This window comes from Aethalodelphis obliquidens, unplaced genomic scaffold (assembly GCF_003676395.1).
Source record: "Aethalodelphis obliquidens isolate GAN/ISIS:26980383/991018 unplaced genomic scaffold, ASM367639v1 scaffold47, whole genome shotgun sequence".
Taxonomy (NCBI): Eukaryota; Metazoa; Chordata; class Mammalia; order Artiodactyla; family Delphinidae; genus Aethalodelphis; species Aethalodelphis obliquidens.
The window spans coordinates 15,219,305-15,243,879 of NW_020837991.1; the positions used below are offsets into that span (position 1 = coordinate 15,219,305).

General features: G+C 41.9%; 1 protein-coding gene and 1 long non-coding RNA gene across 25 annotated transcripts in view; one reads left to right on the forward strand and one right to left on the reverse strand.

Moving 5' to 3' along the window:
• Positions 1-20,447, forward strand: part of LOC113607336 (uncharacterized) — a 23,186-nt gene extending 2,739 nt beyond the window's left edge. For 2 of the 19 annotated variants that reach the window (XR_003427898.1, XR_003427894.1), the window contains 8 exons: positions 2,023-2,298; positions 6,370-7,137; positions 7,224-7,358; positions 7,510-7,581; positions 8,890-9,159; positions 10,252-11,409; positions 12,461-12,592; positions 13,585-14,172. This is a non-coding gene — a long non-coding RNA (uncharacterized LOC113607336). Of the gene's footprint in view, positions 1-2,022; positions 2,299-3,552; positions 3,829-6,369; positions 7,138-7,223; positions 7,359-7,496; positions 7,582-8,889; positions 9,160-10,251; positions 11,500-12,460; positions 12,593-13,508; positions 14,173-14,194; positions 15,795-16,616; positions 17,151-19,959 lie in introns of those variants that run through there. The other 17 variants (XR_003427909.1, XR_003427911.1, XR_003427905.1 and 14 more) reach the window with 17 other exon arrangements.
• NCKAP5 (NCK associated protein 5) overlaps positions 1-24,575 on the reverse strand; it is a 1,064,528-nt gene that overhangs the window by 109,511 nt on the left and 930,442 nt on the right. For all 6 annotated transcript variants that reach the window (XM_027082618.1, XM_027082617.1, XM_027082619.1 and 3 more), the window contains one exon: positions 2,193-2,294. In XM_027082618.1, the coding sequence (XP_026938419.1) occupies positions 2,193-2,294 (102 nt within the window). The remainder of the gene's footprint in view (positions 1-2,192; positions 2,295-24,575) is intronic.

The following is a 24,575-nucleotide window of genomic DNA, read 5'->3' on the forward strand; positions in this document are numbered from 1 at the left end:
TGTGTGTGTGTGTGTGTGTGTGTGTGTGTGTGTGTGTGTGTGTGTGTGGTGGGGTGATTACAGAGTAATTCTTTGCCAAGAAGAGGAAGGGGCGAGTCCTCTCTACTGGTAAATTCTCCCACCTTTCCCTGACCTTGGGCAACCAAAGTTGGAATTTAATAAGCGACCCAGAATCTCTGACATCATGGCTGAAAAGTGAGCTCCTCTGTCCTGAAGTTTCTTCCCTCATCAGCACATGATTATCATGTAGGATTACCTGCTCCAATAAATAACTGTTCTGTGATTGAGCGGTTGAACATCAAGGCCACTTATAAGGTTTAAATCCTGGCTCTCTCACTGGCTAACTCTTTGACCTTGGGAAAATTATTTAACTCCTCCATGCCTCAGTTTCCTTCTTTCTACCTGGAGATAATGAAAGCACCTACCACATAAGATCAATGTGAAGAGTGAACAGTCCCTGCCAATTAGTAGTAGTTCGCTTAATGATACTTAGTAACTATTAGTGACAGCAAAACTTAGTAACTGTCAGGTTTTACTACTATTACTAAAAATGTTTCTTTTTTAAATATGTGTGTGTCTTGGCTTTTCAACAAAATTATGCTTTATAGCCTCCCTAAGGGACCATGCATTACACTTCTTAATATGCCATCGTGGTCTTACACATGGGCGCTGTGATGAGAAACAGCCAGAAGTGTGTGTACTTTATTTCCACGGGTCACTGACGTGACCTTCTGCAGAGACACACCAGTAGGCACTTTGCTCTATTCTCATTCTCCACCTTCGCCATGTTCTTCTGTGGCCGTGGCACGCGGCCAAATACTTAAGAACGCAAGAGGGCTAAAGCAGCGGAGACCTCGTTATGGCTCCTAACTGTTAGCAGCTACTGTGTTACGTACATTTTATATATTATCTTATTTAATCCTCACTACATCTCTCAGAAATAGAAAAAAATCATCATTTTTTCTCATTTTCCAGTAGGGGAAGCTGAGGCACTGAGGTGTTCAAATCTTGTCCAAGGTCACCCAGTCAATACAACATTCTGATGTCAGGCCCAGGTCCCAGCCTCTATGAGATAGCTCCAAGTAAGGCCCCTGACAATCAGCAGAACTCCTGCACGTATACAGACTTCCTTCCAAAACATCCTCCTGAGAAGAGTCGTAATTAGTAATAGATAATGATTATCATTAAAATTCTTAAAATCATTAAAATTCTTCTTTGCCACAAGATGTATGTTGTTTTATCTTTTAATTATCTTAATTGTGTTGATTTAATTGGCAAAGTATACCATTTACACTATTCAAAGTGTCTTTTTCCCATAGTGTATTTTAGATTACCACCTTGAAGCACTCGTATGCTTTAACATCCTTACTATGAGAAATGCAATACAAAATCCATAATTTTAGTTAAAAAAAGGAGAGAGACACAGAGAATGAAGGCAAGGATTTCTTGGATAAAAACTGCAACTTAAAAAAACTCCTGATCTTAAGGCCATATTATAGATTGGATGCCATTAAGGTCTTCATGAATGTTTAAAGTGACAGCATTCCACTGACATTTAATTCCAATCTAACTTGAGAATATTTACCTTCGATATAGACCCTCCTAGCTACACTTATAAAATTATACAGTAAAATAAAAGGCCAGTCATCCACAAATGTCCATCTGTCATTGTTTTAAGCCTAACACTTTTCATTATATATTTATTTGGCTCTTGTGTTTTTTAAGATACTTTTTTTATGTCAATGAGAGTTAAAAACCACGCTGGTTAAAGTTTTGCCAAATAAGCACAAAGATAACCCTAGCTGAAGAAAAAAAAAGTACAGACCATGAATTTTTAAAAGTTCATACATAATATATCATAAAAGTAGGATGAGTAATATGGGACATGGGCTTTAATAAAAAGCTCCTTGGCCATTTCTCAGAGACTTTGAGATGTAATCAATACCCAAAAAGGTATCTTGGGGACGAGGCAAGATTTATGATATTTTTGCCGAGAGTGACGCTTTCTGCTTACTTCGTCAGCTGGGGGACATGATATTGAATTGCAGAGAACACAAGAAAGGAAAGTATTTTTAATCTGCCTGACAGTGCTTCAAGGATGCGCTTTATGGTTCACTTGTGCCATCATTTCTGATGGAAGGAAGGAAAAGAACAACCTGAACAAGTGTTCTGAAGGCGACAGGGAAACTCACGTGCATTTCAACGTCAGTTCGTGAGTGCGTCAGACTCCGGCTTCTTTCCACATCTGAGAGCAAATCCCCGGTTGAAAGATCTAAGATGCGTGAGTGAAGTTTCTGGGTAAAAACAGGCAGAAATTTTGAACAGTGTTGATTTAATTGTTTGTTTCAAATCTTGCCTTGGACAGGTAAATCTCAAAAGAGTTGACATTTCTAGATTAGATAACATATCCTAACTCAAAAAAGTTTATCTGAGTTTATCAGTGTTCTATATATACACATGTGCAATTACACATTATAAACAATAATCACACTTTCACAGTCTGTCGGTATGTGTTGGAAAATAAGTAGTAAGGAAGAAGAAACAGCAAGAAAAATGTGAATACCCCAATACACTTATTGGCTTTTGATACTAACATTAAATTAACTTTTGATACTCACATTAAAAAGCATTCACCATGTTAACCTTATTATGTTGAGTAGTGGTTAAAATCTGAGCAAATGATTATAAAAGTGACCTTATTTCTAAACAGCACTGATCTTGTGACATCTTCCCTCGCACACATTTTAACTCAAAGTCATTAATGTCATCTGTTAGGAACAATTAATGTGAATAGAAAATAATTGCATTAGGGATCTGGGGACTTGGAGGGCTTTGTGCATTAATATTCACATGCTATTCGATTATATACTCAATTCTTTATTTCAGCTTTGCTTGGGTGGCCTGCTAAACCAGGGACATTTCACTGTATTAATCTTTATCCTAATTATTAAGGCTTTTCTGTAGATATTAAATTTGATCTTTTTAATTGCAAATACAATAAAACTCGTGATTTATGTCTAATGTTTCTGCTAGGCTGATGACATTTTAAAAATGGTACTCACAGCCTGGTTTGTCTTGGTTACAACTTTTGTGACTTCAGACACTGAAAAATCGAATCGAATAAGTAAATAACGTGGCTGAGATGCCTCCCTCATCTCTGAAAAGTGTTTCTACTCCTTTTCTTCCCCGGAAAGGCCTTGCTGCATACTGATGTTGATCTGGGAGATGACTAGTTCTCTGCCAATAATTAATGCTAGGATCATCTTAGCGTGCAGGGGTTGCCCAAGGGTCAGTTTGTCCCAGCAGATCCACCATGTTGTCAGCAGGGCTGTGAACTCCACTAAAATGAGCCATATTTACTGTTCCCCATTTTCCTTCAGGTTGAACTTGTGTGAAAGCCCTGCGTACCTGGTTAGTTAGTCACTCAACAAACATCTATTCAGCACCTACTGAAGGATAAGCACTCTGGTAGCATTGCACTGCAACCATCTGCAGGAATAAAGGCAGGTTTTTTTTTTTTTTTTTTTCTGCTATGGATCAGTTCTCCTTCTTATCAGTAGAGCTTAAAATCATTTGCTTCAGACTTATACTCTTGCTTCTCTCAATTTGTGTTTGTGGAGTTACTTTCACCAAAAAGAACATAAATCCTAGATATCTGGTTTTCCATTATTTTGAAGATTCTAATTTCTCCAACAATGCCAAGACATCAATAGGTAACTAGAGCCAGGATGTTGTTTCTGCACAATATTTATAATCCTTATCTCGAGCTCCCTCTAGAATCAAAGACATTTTAAGCCCCGGGATCTGTCACACAACGTGTCGTACTCAGTAAGTACCCAACTGGTGCTTGCTGTAGTCCATAAAGAAAAAGATGTCTATATTTTCTCCACCCACATACAGGTTTTAAGGATTGAGAGAGTGCCAAAAGAATGATAACATTCTAAGACTTAAGAACACATTTATCAATATGCAAAGAGTCAAAGAATTTACGGGAAATGACATTCAACAAAAGAAATGATGATTTTGAGTGGTATACCATGTGATTTGGGGGAAGAGTCCTTATAGATTAGATATCTGACTTCTTATTCAGTTCATGGTTACACTTCTTACCAGATATATGATGTCATTGTTTTGCTTTCTGAATGAATATGTGTATATATAAACCCATCCTCCTAAATGAGGTTCTATTTTAGGTATTTTTATGCAAATGGTCAGTTCTCTCCATTGAAATAAGTGAAGTCATGAAGGAGAGGGGACAGATCCTAGGGCAAGGGGACCTGAGTTTCAGCCCGAAGGCACAGATTTTACCAGATCTCAGGATGTAATTGAACCTCTTTGTCTCAGATTCCTTGCCTGTTACAAAGGGATGGAAGGAGCTACTTAACCTACCTCTCAGGTAGGGAGAGGTATTGCCATAGTCAGAAAGGATAATAAATAAGATAGTACTGTGAAATTTACATAGGCTTATACCAATTAATTGTCATAACTGAGAGTTGGTAATTTCTTTTTTTTTTTTTATCATCTTCATTGGAGTATAACTGCTTTACAATGGTGTTAGTTTCTGCTGTATAACAAAGTGAATCAGCTATACATATACATATATCCCCATATCCCCTCCCTCTGCGTCACCCTCCCACCCTCCTTATCCCACCCCTCTAGGTGGTCACAGAGCACTGAGCTGATCTCCCTGTGCTATGTGGCTGCTTCCCACTAGCTATCTAGTTTACATTTGGGAGTGTATATATGTCCATGCCACTCTCTCACTTCGTCCCAGCCTACCCTTCCCCTCCACGTGTCCTCAAGTCCATTCTCTACGTCTGCGTCTTTATTCCTGTCCTGCCCCTAGGTTCTTCAGAACCTTTTTTTTTTAAGATTCCATATATACGTGTTAGCATACGGTATTTGGTTTTTCTCTTCTGACTTACTTCACTCTGTATGACAGACTCTAGGTCCATCCACCTCACTACAAATAAGAGAGTTGGTAATTTCTTAAATGCTAAGGTACAAAGGAATCATTTGTTGTTATAGTTTACATGTATGTAAGGAGAATAAAAACTGACTTAGAGGAAAATAAAATCTACTTCTGTGTTAAGGCTGTAGGTAAGAAAATAAAAGGTAAATATCATCCTTTCACATAAACATCCTTCATGGTTAAATAACCACAAAAGCTCACAATACATTAGGTGTTATACTTTTATAATAAGTATTTTTATGAAAGGTTTATATTTTCTACATATACATATATAATAAATAAATTCCCATAGAGAGAGGGAGAGAGAATATTACTTTTCAAACTGGTGTTGTATGTTATCTGGCCTTAATTCAGGTAGAATATATACATAAGGAAATCAATTAAAATCACTGACAGAGTATAACTGACAGGAGAGTACCCCTGCCTCTTCAAGGAAGTCCACCTGCTTAGTTTGAGGGCAAATTCACTATCACATGACTACCTACCTACAGTTCATGTATACTGAATAAGTGTCCATTCAGATAAAATCTCCCACCTGAAAATTTTCAAACTTGAAATCTTTAGCCTACGAATCTGGATGAATCCTGGATTTGACTCGGACATGATTTTGGTGTGTGTGTGTGTGTGTGTGTGTGCGTGTGTGTGTGTGCGTTTAGACATGAGAGAGAACAATATTACTCAGTATAGATTTGAAATTGACCTCACATCACTTCTTATACTATCTCAGTAACTGAGATTTCACTTGGTCTTAGAAATAGAGACTCCCAGCCTCACACATTCTCAAACTAAAGGCCAGTGAGATCTTTTCACTCAAATGCTTCCTTTCATGGTAACTGTTCACCCCTCCCTTCCTGCCAGACTGGTTTCACTGTCTCTAGAATGGGCCCCTCTCACTTCTGAGCTGGTGCTTTTGTCCGTCTGCCTATAGCACACTCTCCCTGCTCCTGCCCACCTGTCTGAAGCCTGCTCACTATTCAGGATTGCACTGAAACCTGCCTGTAGGGTTGTCTGTCATCTCTAGCCCCCAGTGGATTCCTCACTCAGATGGATTATGTCCTCCATCATTTTGGCCCTTTATCTGAAGTGCGTAATTGCTGAATTGCTCCTGTATTGCAGGGTCTATTTCCCTAATGGGGTGACCAGCTCCATGAGAATGCAGGCCAAGCCCTCGATTTCTGCTTTGTCCCTGTGGCAGGGGCTGGCTAGGTGTCATGGAACCCATTCCCTCTACCCTCTAGCCACACAGCTGGACTACATTTCCCAACACCCTTTGCAGTTAGGTGTGGCCATGTGACAGGGGTAGTTCCAGCCGATGGGGTATGAGCAAAAGTGATACCCGTCCTGGCCCAGGAATATCTCCCATATGCGGTGCTCCACCCTCTTTCCCCTTCCACCAGTTTGATGCAGCCAACTCAGCACAGCAATCACAGAAGTCACGTGTTGAAGATGGAGCCAGCAGGCAGGAGGAGTCTGGATTTCTGAATAGTCAATGGAAAAGAGCTGCCCTGGGACCAGAAGTACCTCTTTTGGACTTTCCACGAGAAAGAAACCTGCACTGGGTTTGCGCCATAAATCATCTGGGGGGTTGTTTGTTATCAGGATTAATATTAACTGGCTGATGTCACCCTTTTCTGAGATAAGCACTCTATAGCGAACAGAGCAGTCACTAAATAAAGACACACATACACACATAAATTCACATGCACACATTATGTATATACACACATTATATTCACATTCAGAAACACATATTCACACATGGATTTTCAGCTTCATGGAGAAGAGGCCTACTTTGTGTCACGATGCAGGGGCAGGGGTGAGGAGCTGTGTGACAAGCCATGGTGTAGATCAATCCACAGTCTGAACACATGCCTCACAACAGAGTAAGATACGATGGTCAGCTTTGGGGACCTGGCAATGCCAGAGCCGCCGGGGCCAGAAATACAAGCTGGGGTCATAATTTTTGGTGGATTAATCTGCCTTCAGTCAGCCAGTTCTTTTTTCTATTTTACGGTTTTGAATCTGTAATTCAAGGCCGAGAAGGACTGCACCTGAGACCAGCTGTGCATTATCTGGTGGGATGGAGGTGGAGTGGCCCCTTTCACAGTAGCCCGGATGGCTCTGCAGCTCTCCAGCTAACGATGGCAGCCGAGACTGAGACCAAGGTGTGCCTGGCCTTTCAGAGTGGGGCTGGAGGGCTGCTTTGCCATTTTTTGTATCTCTCCTCACTCACGGAGCTGCACTTCTTCAGATGCTTAGTGAAGGCTTGTTGCATTTAACAGAATTCTGCCTTTGGATTTTTGCTCAGTACCGAGACGATGTCACGACTGGAAAGCAGTGATTGCTGAGGCCAGGGCGACACTGAGTCCTTATTTAGTGACACAAGGTGAGGTTAAAAAGCAGATTATCTGAGAAATGTGGGTAACATGGGAAACCATACTGGAAAAACCAAGTGAAATAGGGTGATGAGCAGCTTTTGTATTTACTGATGCACTCCCTAAAGTTTGAAAAGAATTGTGTGAAGTTTTTCATTTCAGGATTTCAGATGTAAAGAGGAACATACAGAAAGGATTGTTTAACCATCGCTCCCTTATCTTCATTCAGATCTGGTGAGAGAATTAAGCTAATACCATAATCATGCATACAATTATTCTCCCCTCTAACTAAGAAAACCAAATACCTGTAAAAAAGAAATTATGAGAGTGACTATGGCATATATCTGATTAATGGACACTACCGACATGGGTAATTTAGGTTCCACCACAAAAGGTGAATGTGAATTAGTGTTTTTCATCTGATCTGCTTCAATCCCCTTGATTTACTCAAGCTTGGTAGATGCTACGGTACCACGATCCTGAATTCTACCCTGTCCTGTTTCATATTCTCTAGAGTTCTTTCTCCCCCCGTGGAAAAGGTCTCCCAGTCAAATGGGATGGCTTCTCTGCCCACAATTCCTGAATTCCTATTTTATTTATGAAGTGATGAGTTCTGCTATTGCCAAATGATCTAGGCCTCAACTTCTTTACCGACCACATTTCCCTGAATTCTATTCCTAATGCACTCTACCACCCATCAGAAGGTATTTTTCTACTCTCAAAAAACTGCATGGTAGGGTATTTAGGAGTGGAAAAATTTCTTGGGATTTGCCCACTCACCATTGGTATCTTTAGCCATTCAACACTCTCCCCAAGAGACACAATGCCAGCAGCTGCCCCTGGTCACTTCTTGTCTCAGAGCCTATGCTCAACCGCTCTTGCCTGCTCCCTTGCTGAGCGCTGCTGCTCTCACTGCCCCATCTTGGCTGGCTGCTCATTTGTACTTGACCTTGTTTAGGAATCACCCTCCCTCACAGATCTAGTTGTAGGAAAAATGGGGCGTGAGAGGATGGTCGTGTCCTAGGTCTTGAGTGAGCCCCTGGGGTGGGCCACCAAGTGAGGGTCCTTGGCTTCGTGCAGGAAAGAATCCAAGAGCGAGCCGTAGTAAAGTGAAAGCAGGTTTATTTAGAGACAGAGTGTGGGCCGTCTCAGAAGGTGGGAGGCGGCACCGAAATATGGGTGGTCAGTTTTTCCGGGCTGGGTAATTTCACAGGCTAAAGGGTGGGAGGGATTATTCCAGCTATTTGGGGGAAGGAGCAGGGATTTCCAAGAATTGTGGCATCGCTCACTTTTTGGCCTAATTTTATGGCTGGCCTCAGAACTGTCATGGCGCCCGCGGGTGTGTCACTTACCTAATGCATTACAGTGAGCGGATGAGGAGGCTCAAGGTCCACTGGAAGTCAAATCTTCTGCCATCTTGGACCGGTTCTAACTGGTTCTAACCGGTTTTCGGCGTATCCTGTTCTTCTCAATGTTGTGTCATTCTTTTAATAGTTGTACCCTGCCCCCTTCCTTCCTGTCTCATTGTGGCCTGGATCCTAGGCTGATTTCTTGGATGAAGAATTTACTGCTTCGTCAGCCGTGGCTTTGTTTTCACATTGTCCTGCCTCCACCTTGGAGATCTGACCTCAACTCACAGCTTCCGGAGAGCTTCCTAGAGCCCCACCGCTGCTCCCTCAATTCAGCCCATGCTGGTCCCCAGGCAGTGTGTTTCATCCCCTTTTATCCCAGCACAAGGGAAGCCAGTCTGGAGTACGGAATTCTGAAATCCTACGAGCATCTTTGGATTTTGCCAATTTCATGGCTTTTCCTGTGAGTTCACCTTTCTTGGATATCCTCTGTAGAAAACGTGTGTGGTGGATTTGGTATATATTTAAGAGACTTGTGCTAAACATGGCTTGAATTAGACATCTCCTTGTTCCTTCTGTTGGGTAATAAGGCGGTTTTCACAGGTATGCACAAGGCTCTGAAAGGAAATCCAAGGAAATGTCCTAAAATGACTCGAAGCCTGATTAAGATAATTTTTCTTTGGAAGCTTTACTCCCCAGAAGATCGTCCCAAAACCCCCCAGTTGTATCTTTCTCACACACTAGACTTACACTTTTATTTACATTTTGCCACACTCAGAAGTGTGATTTTTCGTCAGCCCTTCCAAACCCCATCAAGAGATATTGTGGCAGACCCCTAGTTCACATTTCAGAGGTTTCGTTCTGTTCCATTAAGAATTTATTATAAAACTGAACATTACATAACTGCGTATTATGTAACTGAGTATTATATAGTCCTTTCTTAGATTCACAAAAATTTGAGCCTAGGACAAAATATTTTTGGATAAAAGCTGATGTTTAATTAATTATGCCATAATTTCCATTTGGGGATACAAAGATAAAACGTAATATCTGCATTCGGTCATCTTGCTGATGCGACACAGAGCATGCCTTTCGAATATTCTCTTAGAGGTCCTTTAAAAAATATGTCCATCAAGATTTGATCTCACTTCAGAGTCTGAAATTTTTATAGCTAATTTTTTTTTTAGCCATCTACACCAGTCCTTGATGCAATTATTATTTTCCCTGACAACGTTCAGACTTGCCCTGCATATCCGTCTTTCTGTGACCCGTTCTGATGCATTCCGTTTCACTGTGGATGGTGCCTCTGCATATGACATGGCTCTTTTCTACTTCCTCGGGATCCAAGGTTATACACGCTTTCGAAACAATTATTCCACAGCTATATTCAAAACCTTCTTCAAGGGTCCCTGCTACCATGACAACCAGATTACCCAGTGGCTGCCTAAGGGAGCATTTGGTTTGGTTACTAGGAAGTTTATTTGGGGCTTCTGCAGCTCAGACTGATGACTGGAGTGTCTCAAATCTGTCCTATCTTTTGAAATTCCATTAACAGTGCCCTGAGGTCCTGCTGGGAGAGGACCAGCGAGATGATGGATGAGGATATAAACAGCAGACCTTGCCCTCAGGAGTCTCCACTCTAATTAGTCCAACAAGAAGCATTCATGAAGCATCTACTATGTAAGAGTCCTGCCTATGAACTATGAACAGACTCAAAGAAGCCCGTTAGTGGAGCCTATGATATGAATGAGGTGCCCGGACACACAGATGAGAAAAAAACAGACAATTTTAAGGCAGGATATGCAAAAGAGGTCATGGTACAGGAAGAGTGATACGGAGACGGGGCGGTGAGGGTAGGGGTCAGTGTGGCAACACAGTTAAATATAAGTAAGATAATATTCTGTGCAATAAAGATTCAGGCCATACGGGCTTAGGTCTCCCTGTCAAGCTCCCAAATCCCTTGGTCTCTTTACATAAACAAACAAAAAGGAATCAGAAGTATTTAACATGTAACAGCAAAGTGACAGGTGTTGGGAAACAGGATGTATGGTAAGGGCTTCAGCTCACTCAGACCTGGGAAGAGCCAGTCCCTAAGAGTGGTTCACACCTGCCTCCCAATCCTAAAACTCTTTGAAGCTTCTCTTTTGTCTTTTTCTGTGACTCTGATCTGAGAGAGGAAGTGATTCAGCACAGTCTGAGCCTATTCTGGGATCTAAGAGATACAGAAGTGCCTTGAAATTTCCATTTTTATCACTAATTACTTTAACAGGTACTTTAATAAGTGCTTTCCAATTGCCCCTGCTGTTTTGTAAAATTATCTACACTGCATTTTATATTTTTAATCAAGCTTGATTTTTGAAAACTCTCCTGGATTTCTGAAGCTTTTTGACTTTTACATGTGGGGGAACAAATTTTTCCTCTGATTTCACGGAACTAAACGAATTAGGGAGAAAAACAACTTGACCTTCTATTTTTACCAGACTTATTGGAAATAGCATTGACGGTCACTGGAGTCCAGTGCACTGTTTATTAAGAAGAAATGATTTACCTCCTGCCCTATGGGGGAAGAAGGGCACTGAGTGGAGTCCCTTCCCTGATCTTATCTCATGAATCCTCATGCTATTGTGTGGAAGAAGCTAAGATCTTAATTTTTACGGATGAAGAACTCAACCAATACTAAGGATGCTATCCAGCGTCACAAGGCTATATTCCAGTAAGTGGCAGAACCAGGATTCTCTCCCAGATCTGCCTACTGCTATGTCCAAACTCTACCACGTTCTGTTCACTCTTCCCCTGAAGGAAGGTAATTGATATCCTCATTGGTCTCTTTTGCGGGATGAGTTGCTTATTTCTGCCGAAGTGCAAAGCCCCCACAATTTGGGTCACTCCCATTAAGTGAATTATGTTGCCTTGGGAACTTTCCTGCCCAGAGCCTTTCTCAGAGGCAGATAAGCCATAACGAAAAAGAAATAATCATAACAACAACAGCTGTGACCACCGAGCTCTTTTTAGCACTAAGTGTCTATTTCATGCATATTATCCTTGTAAATCCTTATCACAATTCACAGTAAGGGCTGTTATTATCCCCATTTACAGGTGAGGAAACTGAGGCACCGAGCTAAAAATATTGTCTAAGGTCATATAAACCATATTTAAATCCCAGGCAGTCTGACTGCAGAGTTTATATCGTTAATTCTACAATTAAACCTGGTTAATGATAGCTTGGTAGAAGCAACTTACTAAAATAACAATATAAATTAATTAGACAAGATAAACTACGTAGAATTAAAAATAGAAATAACTCTAAGTACAATGTGATATCTTCACTCACTATGCTTAAACATAAATCATTCATTTATTCAAAAATATACTTTCCCTATGAGGGTGATTATTGTTGATAATCTTTTTGTTATCGGTGATGTTTCCCTCTTAGGTCTCTACATTGTTTTCAGGGAAACGCAATTCTGTATATAAATATTTGGATCTCACTGAAAAATAAAACTGAAAGAAACAGCAAGCATTTATAGAGTGCTTGCTACATGCCTTGCTAAGGCAAAAAAAAAAAAAAAAAAAAGACATTATTTTTTTCTTATTTAATCCTCAGGATCACCTAACAAGGTAGAATCTATTATGAGCTCCACTTTTCAGATGAATAAACTGAGGAACAAGAGAAGTTAAGGAGCTGTTCAGGTCAGGGATCTGAACCTGGGCACAGACTTCAGGGCCTCTCATGACGTCCTCTGCCACTATGTCCTCTAATCCAGGGTACAACGATGGACAAACGCAGTCCCTGCCGTTAAGGTGCTTGTGGGACAAGCCACCGGGCACCCTCAGTGTCACGTGCCATGGAAAACTCAGCAGGGGGCTCTGGGAAGGCTTTTCCTGGGAAGCGATAGGTAAGTTGAGATTTTACGAACAAGAACTGATGATTCAGGGGAAGAAACCAAGAAAGGAAAACAGGGCTTTCTGGGCAGAACCTGTACAAAGGTCCAGAGATGAGACAGAGTGACATTTTTCTGCATATGGCTCAGCAAGACGACAGAGGCGAGTTCAAAAGGAGGAGAGCGGGGAGAGGGATGTCTCAGCAACAAGGGACCTGTGGCAAGTCACACGGTGGGTGAGAAAGTAGAGAGGCTGGGATTTGAACCCATCACTCTCTCCAAAATACAAGTTTCCTCCCCTCTTCTTCTGCCCACCACACATTTTTTTTCAAATGCTGAACTTGGCTGTGGGCCTCCATGGCCCTTAGGTACGTAAACAAGCACTGGAAGAAGAGACAGGAAGGGTCCCTAAGCAAATGTGAACACAGAGGACACACCCACAGCTTCTAGCCTTCTCGTCATGCTTCTTCCTGAAAGGGGTGCCAGGGGTTTCCAACCAGGGTCCTCACTCACGCCGCATGCTAGGGCTGTGCAGAGAGCTGCCTGCAACCCAGAGATCTCTAGTCACTAATCCTGAAGAACTAGAGTGGCTCCTCCTGTGATGCCAGAGTGTTCTATGATTATCCAGGCTGCCAGCAGGAAGCCAGACCTGGGTCCCGCTCTGTTCTTGCAACTTCGATGAGGAGACGTTAACATCAAATGACTACTGTTTGACACTAGAAGAGAATCTTCTAGGAAGAGAAAGTGCCTTGTCAGTGTTTCGGAGAACCCCCCCAAAAAAAAAATCCTGCAGAATTATTTATAAGATGGGTGCCACCTGCCATGATTAAAGGACAGATGAGAACAAATTGAAATGCAGAGTCTGGGAGATTACATAACCACTGGGACCTTCACAGGCTGTAAGAGTCACTCTCACAGTCTTTCCCTGCAGGGAGTTTGGGGTAAGACATAGATCAGAGCGTTGATGAAGATGACTTCCGTGATGAGCCCTCATCTGTATTTTACAGCCCGAAGTCCTGGTTCTAGTGGGACAAGTTGCTGGAGAGTCCAATTCATTTCACAACATTTGTGAAGACGTGTCAAGTAAAGGCAGTTTCTGGCTGAATGTTCGGCGAAGGCCTGTAGCCTCAGCTCCTTTGATAGTTAATATGAAGTTGTTGTTATCAGGGTTTCAGACTCATGACTTCGGCTGGCTTTATAGGCTTTGTTGCTACAGATCTGAGTCACAGTTTCTCTGTAGCTCATCCCCACAGCAGTTTTTTTTTTAAATCCACTCTTACTTTACCCCATGGTAAGGAATGCCTCAGGGTGTTATAAACAATCAGTTGAAAACTGTTATTTATGTAGCTTCCTAATAGCAACTTGAAATATAGGGCATAAAATTACTAGCTTACAATATTGTTCAATATTAACAGTGGGAAGGGTAATATGTAAAACAGACATTAAAGGATTAGCTGTAAAATACATTTCACTGAGCTAAGTCATTTCTTGGCAAATGGTAGTTTCCAGCTATTAACGTAGGATTTATCAAGTCGAGTGGATTTATTTTTATTTTTCTGTCAGTTTGCTAAATATATTCTATATTTAAATTTCAATTTTGTGTGTGTGTGTTTCAAGCAATTAGGAGCAGCTGCTGAAAACAAAATCTGAGCTAGAAATGACACCAGAATTTCAAGTCAAAACTGCTCCTCGATTTCCCCAGCAAATCCTCTAGTAAGTTGACTAAAGATTCAGCTGTAACATCCAAGAGAAAAGTACATGATATGATATTACAGACATCTGTATGACAGATTAGGGGGTTTACAACTGCATCAGAAAATTCAGTAAAAAGGCATATCCTCCACAAGACATAAAACAATGCTTCTACCATTTCTGCTTGAGACTCAGCAGGCACAGAACACTTTGTTCTCATCAAGCATGTTCAGTAAACACTATGAATTTGTGAACCAGGCACCCAGAAAGAAGGTCGAAAGAGAAATTCCTAATCTCCCAGGGTGGAAATTGTGAAGTATTAAATGGATATTTGATGCATAAATACAAATAACATAATCTCTCTATTTTCTTCTGAGACAGTCACCAGTTACCATAATCCTAAAATTATTCTGTGTTCTCAAATCCCTACAGATGTATTGATTTTCATAAACTGCTTTGACGGAAACTTTCTTAAAAGATGCGAACTAATCTTTCTCTGAGCTTCCTTTCATGTGATAACGTGTGCAACATTTTCAATCTCAGAGAATGCCAAAAGCGAGTTCTTATTTTTCAGAGGAATTGGCTAGAGATCTATAAATAACTGTTACAAAGAAATTAGTTATAGATCTATAAATATTACAAAGCGTTACAGAGACAAGAAACTGCCCTGAGACTCATTTGTGAAACTATGGGAAAGTTCAAATTGCCAAGAAGTAATTATTATTTAGAATTCAGGATCCATTTTGAACACTTGTTACTAGTTAGTTAGTTTTAAAGATAATAATTTTCTTCTCAGACTGTAAGTTGGAAACCACAAATATTTCTCCTCAAATGCCCCATGTTAATAATTCCAGGGGCTTCAAATCATTTATTCCATATAAATCTCTGTTTTCTTGTTCAGCTGTTTTCTGTGGGATGCTGTAGTTCTTTTCATAAATACTTTTCTATTGATCGAAAACTAATGAAATGAGACACCCTCTAACTTGAGTGCATAAAAGTATCGTCATTGTGTTAAGATGTGAATCACTTATTCAGAAAGCTGGTGGTTGAGTCACGGAAGATATCTCGTCCAGTGTGTCATCAAGTGTGAGTTCAGGTCCATGAGCCACGTTCACTGTATTACTGAAACACCTCAATTACCTGGAATCCAATGGACCCAAACCCTTGATTCGTTGGCATATTTAAAACAAAGAAGATAATAACTGCAAAGTCAGCTGTTCAACATTCAGTGTAAATCCTGGGTTCAGGTTCACAAATTAGCTACTCTCCCAGACAGCACATGGCCCCAGGTGTTATACTGCTCGGGTTCAGATTCTGGCTTTGTGTGGCTTGGGGCAATTACTTCATCTTTTAAGTCTTAGTTTCCTTCATAGATAATAATAACAATATTAGTTCACAGGAGTTTATGGAAGACTGGATGCTCAAGAGAAGAAACTCCCGAATTTATAAGGCTGTGATAGGGACTCCATTCATTAAAATGCTTGGGACATATTAAATGCTCAATAAATGTTAGCTTTTTTCAGGACGAGTGACGTCATTTGTGGAGCCCAGTGCAGGGGCCCATTTGTGAAAAAGACATTAAGAATTTCAAGATGGTGGCAGAACAGCGTTAAATCACGCACAGGGCCCTTCTAAGCCCCTATGTGATTGCACAGGTTCACACCCACGAAGTGGGCCCTGGATATCACCTTCTCTGATAATCATTAGACTCTGAAAGACACCCCTTAATCACACAAGGATCTGATTTGTTACCTTTACTAACCTAACTGGGGTAAAAGTGGAATTTTGAATTTTAACCTAATTTTTCAATAACAGAGTAGTATGCTTTTTCCTCCCTGTCTATCCTCAAGTAGTGACACTTGCCTGCCCCTGCAAACAGTCGTGAAACAGCTTCCTAATATGAGGATCACCTCCACTGAAGAACCACCGTTTTGGTAGCACATAAGTAATGACCATTTGAAACTCCAGAAAGTGTCAACAGAGGGTACCTGACGGAGGTAGAAAAAATACATAGAGCGGGCCTCCCTGGTGGCGCAGTGGTCGAGAGTCCGCCTGCCGATTCAACGGACACGGGTTCGTGCCCCGGTCCGGGAGGATCCCACATGCCGCGGAGCGGCTGGGCCCGTGAGCCATGGCCGCTGAGCCTGCGCGTCTGGAGCCTGTGCTCCGCAACGGGAGAGACCACAACAGTGAGAGGCCCGCGTACCACACACACACACAAAAAAACATATCGCAAGGAAAAGTCAGTTTTGTCAATTCTAAGTCACAGTTGCTTTACAATCAGAATGCCAGGAGCGACTTCAAAGTTGCTGCCTGTTTTCATGTATCCCCTTTTCTGTCCCCACAGGACGGCCACCCATGCCCTGAAAGGAAGTCCTGCCTAGACAGGAAATCTGGGAGGAGTCTCCTGCTAAGGCAGCAAGATGGCCCCAGGTGGCAGTGGGCAGAGCGACATTTTATATTCACATTCTTCTTTCTCTGCCCACCCCACTGAATCCCTGCCCTACTCCTTAGCAGCTCCACACGCCTTAATGCTCCCTGGTTTTCTTGATCCTGAAATTCACTTGCTGACTCTTGTCCTGTTGCTGTCCATGGTCCTTAACATGATACAGGGTTGAGGACCAGTTCTTAGTAAAAACCCTGGACAGACAATCGATAAAGGTGTATAAAATGGCAAATGATGACTTCAGAATTCTATCCCATATAACGTTTCCTGAGAACTGACAGTTTCCTTTGCTACTGCACTCTCTAGACATGGCCTCCCGGAGGTACAATAAATAAGTGCACTAAGTTTCTCCTGCCCCCTCCCTCAACTGCCATGACTAACTATAAATTACCAGTTACAATAACAACTGTTACTATATTACACCACATGGTACTGGTACCACATATCTTACAATATGAAAATCCTTTAACAATCTGTCTCAATTAATTTTAGCCTGGACCCATTCGGTCATGTGCCACCAAAGTACCGTGTAGCCTGCTGCTTGTCAATGGAGTGACTGTGAGAGTCTTCAATTCCCTTTCACATTTATCTCTTTGATTTGTCACTAGACCCCAGAATCATCTGAAGGGATTGGGCAGCTCTCAATCCGATCTCATTATTGACATTTATGTTGACTGATGTTGGCTCTTACAGAATTGGAATCTGCAGATCAATTCTCTGATTAGATTCTCACTGCTGCCATAATCATTTTATCACACGGGCTGCTGCTATCAAATGCTGCTTTATCACTACGAAACGGGGCAAGCTAAACCAGTTTCTCTACTATGCCACAAGAAATAAGACATTCTCCTGGTTTTAAATCTTCCTTTTCTCAAATTTGAAGAAAGTCCCTGATAATTACATTCCTATAGGAGTTAATTTGAAGTTACTGTCCCTTAAAACTATGTTCCATGGGGGAACCAATGTTGAGTCCTAAGGCAAATATATGCAAGACTCCTTGAAACCTGTTTTCCTTTCCTCTCAGAGAGTTTCAGATGTCAGATTATAAAGCAGGTACCTCTGTGTGGTGACCGTGGCAAGTTGGGTAGAGCCAGTGAAAATGTCATTGTCTCTGGTAGGGTCTCAACACCTGCCCAGGAAGCCTTGTACGAAGGCGGAGAAACAAACCTTTCAAGGTGCTTCTAGCCCTACACTGTTATTAGTTGTAAGAGGGCCAAGAAAAAAGCAGTGTGGCTGTCACCAGACGACCCACAGACTCAAACTCGGGGTATATGCTCCGTTAAGAAATGATCAGGGGTAACATCAAATATGAAGTATAGTCATCCAAATATTTTCTAAAGTCTAATATTAAACTCTGCACTTATTCCACTGGGAGGAATGAGTAGTTACAAGGACAAATAATTGTCCTTGTGACTACACAGACATGCAATTCCCAGGAAACAGAAAATACAGATTCTCAGGGCTTGTTAATTCCATGGATAGAATTCAGAGCATTCGTGAACTCTGAGGAAGAAAAGGCAGCTTTAGTTCCACTAAACTTGAACGAAAATTTAGCATTTCCTTCAGCTACAAATGCAGACATCAAACTTCAGTGGTATCAACTGGTGACTTCGTCACTGACAGAAATCACAGACATCTTCATGTCACATTACAGTTTTTGAAAATATCTCTAGAAATTTCATATTGGAATCATTACATAAAAAATAACTTAGAACTTCCATTTGAGCTTGTTATTTTATGCTTCAGAAATGAGGCACATGTATTACTATGTCATATATGTTTTCAATATTTTAGCAACTGGACCTCAATATAATCAGTTTCCTTTATAACCCTATGTCATCTATTTTACACGTTGCAAAACATTATTCTGACAAGGGGACCACAGGCTTCTATGATCTTACACAATGAACCATGGCTAAAAAATATTTATGAACACCATTACTTGACTGCTCCCCGACCCTCCACGTCACGTTGCATGTGACATGGAGACCTCTCCCGGCTCTGACTTTCCACACACGTGAACAAGGATGGGCGGATTTCTTTTCTTTTTTTTTTTTGCGGTACGCGGGCCTCTCACTGTTGTGGCCTCTCCTGTTGCAGAGCACAGGCTCCGGACGCGCAGGCTCAGCGGCCATGGCTCACGGGCCCAGCTGCTCCGCGGCATGTGGGATCTTCCCGGACCGGGGCACGAACCCGTGTCCCCTGCATCGGCAGGCGGACTCTCAACCACTGTGCCACCAGGGAAGCCTGGATGGGTGGATTTCAGCCATCCTGATTCCTGTCATTTACCTCCAGAACCTGGAGGCATTGGCACCGGTTGGGCAAGGACCTTCCATTAATTTCAATCTCCACCAAAATAAATGAGTTTTCTTTTCATTGCCAAGCCGAGCTCTTCAGCTATGATTGTTATGTATTGTTCCAGTCGAGACCTTAATGGCATTTTAGCCCTGTGGTGGGCTCACAGAGAAACGATTTTCAAACTTCAAAAGGCCACTTAAACGTGTGCAGATGTCTGGAAAATTAATACTATTATCTAACTCTCACCCTTTGCCTGTAGGAGGCAAAGAAGAGACAACGTTCAATAAAGATATTAGAGATCAATACATGGTCATAAAGCAAAGTGCTGTCCTTCCGGGAAGCACCAGTGGTGAGAAGTGAGGAATCCAAAAGTGCTTTTGAAAACACTTTCTCATTAGATTTTTTTGTCAAAGTCATTCACTTAATCTGTTAAAGATTTAAAGAGAGAATGGGGATGGGATGGAAGGTGGAAGGAGAGAGAAAGATAAAGATAACTTTCTGCCATCCTACTTCAACTTAGATGTTCAAGGTCTAGAGTTCTCAAGAGTGGAGGCATTCATTCATTCACAAGACAGAACCTGAATTTGTCAAGGTTAACGTTAAGCAGGTTACAGTTTCTAACGTGTTTTGCATTCTGAGAGACTTCAGCCACATTATGTAAAATTCTCAGGATAGGGAAGTAGTCTCATAGCTAGTTCCAAGGCTTTCATAAAGTTTTCAGAACCGCAGTATATTCTCTTCTCTTCATTTTATTTCCAACAGATTTTCTTCTGTAACGTGTCCCAGGTACCCCCAAAAGGCATGAAAACCAGGCTTTAAAAAAATCGCAGAATGGGGGCTTTATATTTTTATTAAAGGATTTCTTTTAGAGAGTTCTTCAGTTTGGAAAGGGGAAAGAGAATGAAAATGTGGTAAAAGACATTTTTAGCAGGTTTTCTTTTTTCAGATGGGTGGAGCTGACTGTGGGAAGTTCACTGGGAACTCTTAAGGAAGTATTAATATGGAATCATCTCTCTAGATAACCCTTCATAAGAAAACCTGAAAACATTCACAGATTGCAGGTAACACATCCTTTTCAATTCAAGAATAAGCAAGACTGTATTAGTAGGGACTGCACCTAGCTATAAGAAGCAGAAACATTGACTTTCAAGGGCTTAAACATACAGGTGTTTGTTTTCTCACACATCAAGAAGTCCAGCGGTAGGCGGTTTGAGATTTGGGGGGTTGTTTGTTACTGCATTACAACCTAGTTTATCCTGACTGATAAAGTGAGCCAACATGAAACGCCAACCAAAAGGACCAAAACCAAAAGTAGTCTAAAACAGGGTCGTGTATTAGAAATCTCCAAATCATATTTTAATGATATTGGAGTGTTTGTAACACATCCTTTTGAAGGGGATCTTTTTCTTTTGAAGTTCAGAACATATAAGGACAGTCTCAGGATTGCATTCAGCTACAAAAAAAAAAAAAAAAAGGAAAGCTTGACTTACAGTGTCGTAAGCCTACAGGGGCTTATATTTCTCACATAGCAAGATGTCCAGAGGTAGGCAGTGCAGGGCTGGTGTAGCGGTTCATTGAAATCATCAAGGAACCAAACTCTTCCCATCTTTTGGCTCTGTCATGGTTTTTTTGGGCGGGGGGCGGCTGGGGAGTTCATGCCAAGGTGGTTGCTACGTATGCTGGCATTGCCTCCATCTTCCAGACAGGAAGAAGGGATAAGAGTGAATGAAAAATACCACAGCTGTGTCCAATCCCCTTTATCCAGAAAGCCAAAGCTTTCTGGTAAGTCCCCATTGCAGAGTTCCATTTAGGTCTCACAGGCCAGAACCAGGACCATGTGGACTCTTCGAGGAGAAACAGAAGCTGAAAAACAGTGTATATGGCTTTCTAGTTTCTGAAGTAGAGGAAAGAAAGGAGAAGGATGTGACTGAGTGTGGTGGTCATGACTGCTGCTCGTCAAGTATGTCTAAGTCTCTCTCCTACTGGGAATGTGTCGCCTTGTGTTTCCCGACCCCTTTGTGGTTGGGTGGGGCCATGCGACTAGCTCTGGCCAGTGAACTGTGAGGGTGGTGCTCCAAACCAGAGTGCTTTTAACAGTGAGGTGTGGTCTCCCAGAATCCTCTTCTTCCTGGCCTGGTGACTAGCAATGTTTGAGATGGTGTCTGCTCCATCAGTCGTATCTCCTGAGTGTCTAAGAGGTGCAGAGCTCCCCTGCTGACCGACGAGGGCCACGTAACATGAAGAAGAAATGAATCTTGATGTTTGAAGCCACAGAGATTTTGTAATTGCTTGTTACCACAGCATAACCTAGCCCGTCCTGACTGATTCAATGCGTCAACCTGAAATGTCAGCCAGAAGGAACAAATTTGAGAGGCAAAAGTAGTCTCAGGAAGGCCAATGTATTAGCCATCGTGGAACCTGATATCAGCGGGATGATATCCTGAAGCCAACTTTCTCGACCTCAAGTGCAGTTAAGTGGACTTTAATTCATAATGTGAAAGCCGTCCTTGTACTACCCACAGGACACAGACAAATTATCCCTCTCTCCCGTGTCTCTACGTAGGTGAGTGGCTAATGGACCAGAGTATGTTCAAGGTAAGCCACCAAATTTAATACGAGCTTCCAGGATGGCCATCCACAAACATTCAACGCATGGTAATGAAGACGGCATAGTTTAGGACAAGCCTAGTTAATGATACAGTTCACATGTCTGCCTTGCTGAGCCTGCCCTTAAGAAGAAGAAGAAAAAAAAGAACACCCAGGCAGGCGCGAGGTGACTAAGAGTTAAAGCATTAATGACCTCTTCAGTTACATTAAAGATCTGATTTTATCTCTAAATATAGTATTTCACATCCTCAGCAAAGTCAATAGAAATTCATTCAATAGTGACGGGGCTCTTCCATAAGGAGCCCAAAGGTACCAGCATCCAACCAGTGTAACAGAGGGCAAATCAGATGGGGGAGGAAAGGGAGCACTAGTAGAATTCAATACAAAGGAGGTGGACTGCTTGACTTGCCGTTTCAAGTTTCACTGTTGCTCACATTTCACTTTTAACTACTATCCTTGGGCTGATCATGGGACGGGAGAGGCGAGCCACATGGATTTATGCCAGCAAGATGGTTGGTTCCACAACAGATGGTAACACAGAATCTTACGCAACATACTCATGTGCTAAAAACCGCTTAACATAACTTGAGTTAGGTTCATCTGGTTTGAAATGCGTGCAGAGTGGGGTGTGCGGCAAAGGGGACAGTAAATGGCTCCAAGCGTGACTGCTGATTCGGTCCTTTCTCGGCAGTCACGCTCTAGTTCTCACTCGCAAAGGTCAAAGGAAGACCACTGTCACGTAATGCTACACTTCCCTGGAGTTTTTAATTGCTCATTTAACAGGAGGGATGAGATCATTCAGCTCCTCCTTTTGTAAAATCCAAGTATGGATTGCTTTCTACACTCCCTGAATGTGTACATGTCTCATTTTTTCTTTTGGTGGTTTTCATTTCAAGTGTCAGTTTTTAAAGCAAAAAATAAATATTACATATTTAGGGATATCAATAGTTGCGGTGATGGTTACAGTTTCTTTTCAAGATTTCAATGGATTCCCACCCTACCATAAAAAGGATAATAAACCCTTTCAATCTTTGAATCATTTAATTTTATGTCTTCTTTTGGTATTTCATTTGGGAGTTATGGCGTGTGAAATATGCACCATGATGAGAAAACAATTAGTCAGCACACCTGTTGTTTATTCACACTGTGTTCAGGGAGGGCCTGCTGGAGCTGTTATTTTATTCCACAGCATGGTGTCAAGCAGGGGGCTTTCAGAGGTGACCTGATGACACCAGATTCTACTTTTATTTGTATTACATGCCTTGGGCCTTGCCCTCCTGTTGGAATGATTTTTGCTTCTCACGTCAGAATCCTGTCTGTAACCCACAACAGCAGTCAGTAAGATTTTCAGGTTTAAAAGAAAAATTAGAATTCAGATGTGCTACAGGAGTGAGTAGTGAGAAAAATTATAAAAGTAGCAGAGACAATGATCCCTTATTGAGTATCAACTGTGCCCAGGTGGAACACGAAGTTTAGAGATAAAGAAGTGGGGAGAAAAACAGGCCATTCTAGGTTTGTCCATAATACAGGGGAAGAAATGTTCTGTTTGCTCCCCCTTCTGTTAACAGACTGTGGTGGTAGAAGGAAGTAATACACGTTAAAGAAAATTTAAACTCTGCTTAAAATTTTAATTGGGGGCACATGAAACCAGGAACAAAAAATTGTAATTTCACAGCTTTGGCCAGTTCTCTGGGTGGGTATCTGGGGGTGAAGGACTATTTTATTTAAGACAATGGTTCTCAATCTATCAGACCTAATGTCCCTTGGAAACACATGTATTTTAAAAAAATTCCCCATTTACTGTTTACCAATGATATTCATAGGTAGTATAACTCACTGCACAGAAAAAAGAAAAATTAACATAGCAGGCTTGGCTGCCATCTCTTGAAAGGCCCACTTACAAGGGCGGGTCTGAGCTGGCGTCTGGATTTTGGAGGGCTCCCACCGCCGTAGCTAATCAGAGTGGCTCACTGTGCCTAAGCTGCTTGTACAAATGATGTGGTTTGTGCTGAACGCCTGCTTTCCTTCTGGGAGGCTAGAATTTGATACATGCTGGGTAAAGGGTGCCTACGTGACCAGCCCTTAATAAAAGTCCTGGGCACTGAGGCCCTACCGAGCTTTCCCGGTAGACGACACTCCACACATGCTGTCACAACCCAATGCCTGTCCTGTGTGACTCTAATAGGAGAGTCTGGAAATCTCGTGGCAGGTCTCCAGACTCACCCTGCGCACCTTGATCCTTCACCGAGTTTGCTTTGGATCCTGTCACTGTAATAAACATATTACTTTCAAAAAATATAATGTACAAACTCGAACTCACAGAAAAGGAAAAAAAATGTAATTTAGGATAAACAATATGCTTTTTGATATGCAAATGCTCAGGCGTTACTCCCTTGCGGGATACAATAAAGTGGCCAGATGCTTGCCCAGTGGAGTCACCACCAATGAAACAGCCATAAATACAGACTCTTCCTGGTTTCTTGTCCTGGAAGTTCAAACACAGTGAGGGCCACTGCAATCGATGATGTGCCTTCCTGTGACAGTGAACAATTCTGGGTAAAGTTTAAAAGAAAACAAAGTTCAGTTTTTCTTGAAGAATGCTGAGAAAATTCAGCTTCTATTAAAACCATGCCCCCAATACTTTGAGTTTCTACATGACATGGTATCAGGTTCTGTGCTCAGATGATCATGGGCACACATGAAGGCCTGGCGGGAACTCTGAGGCAGTGAGGTCCAAGGGACCAGGTCTGGCATCCTTGGCTCCAGTCCCTGAAACGTCAGTAGTGCTTCCCAAACATCGTGTCATCCAACAAGATGCCCCAGATACCCCCTTTCCAAGGTGTAGGACCACCCCGTTCAGAACTAATGGTCTTTGAGAACATGTGAATGAAACTAGGAGGCCCATAAGCAGGGCCTGCAGCAAATCTGAGATCAGGCAGGCGGAGGTAAATCGCA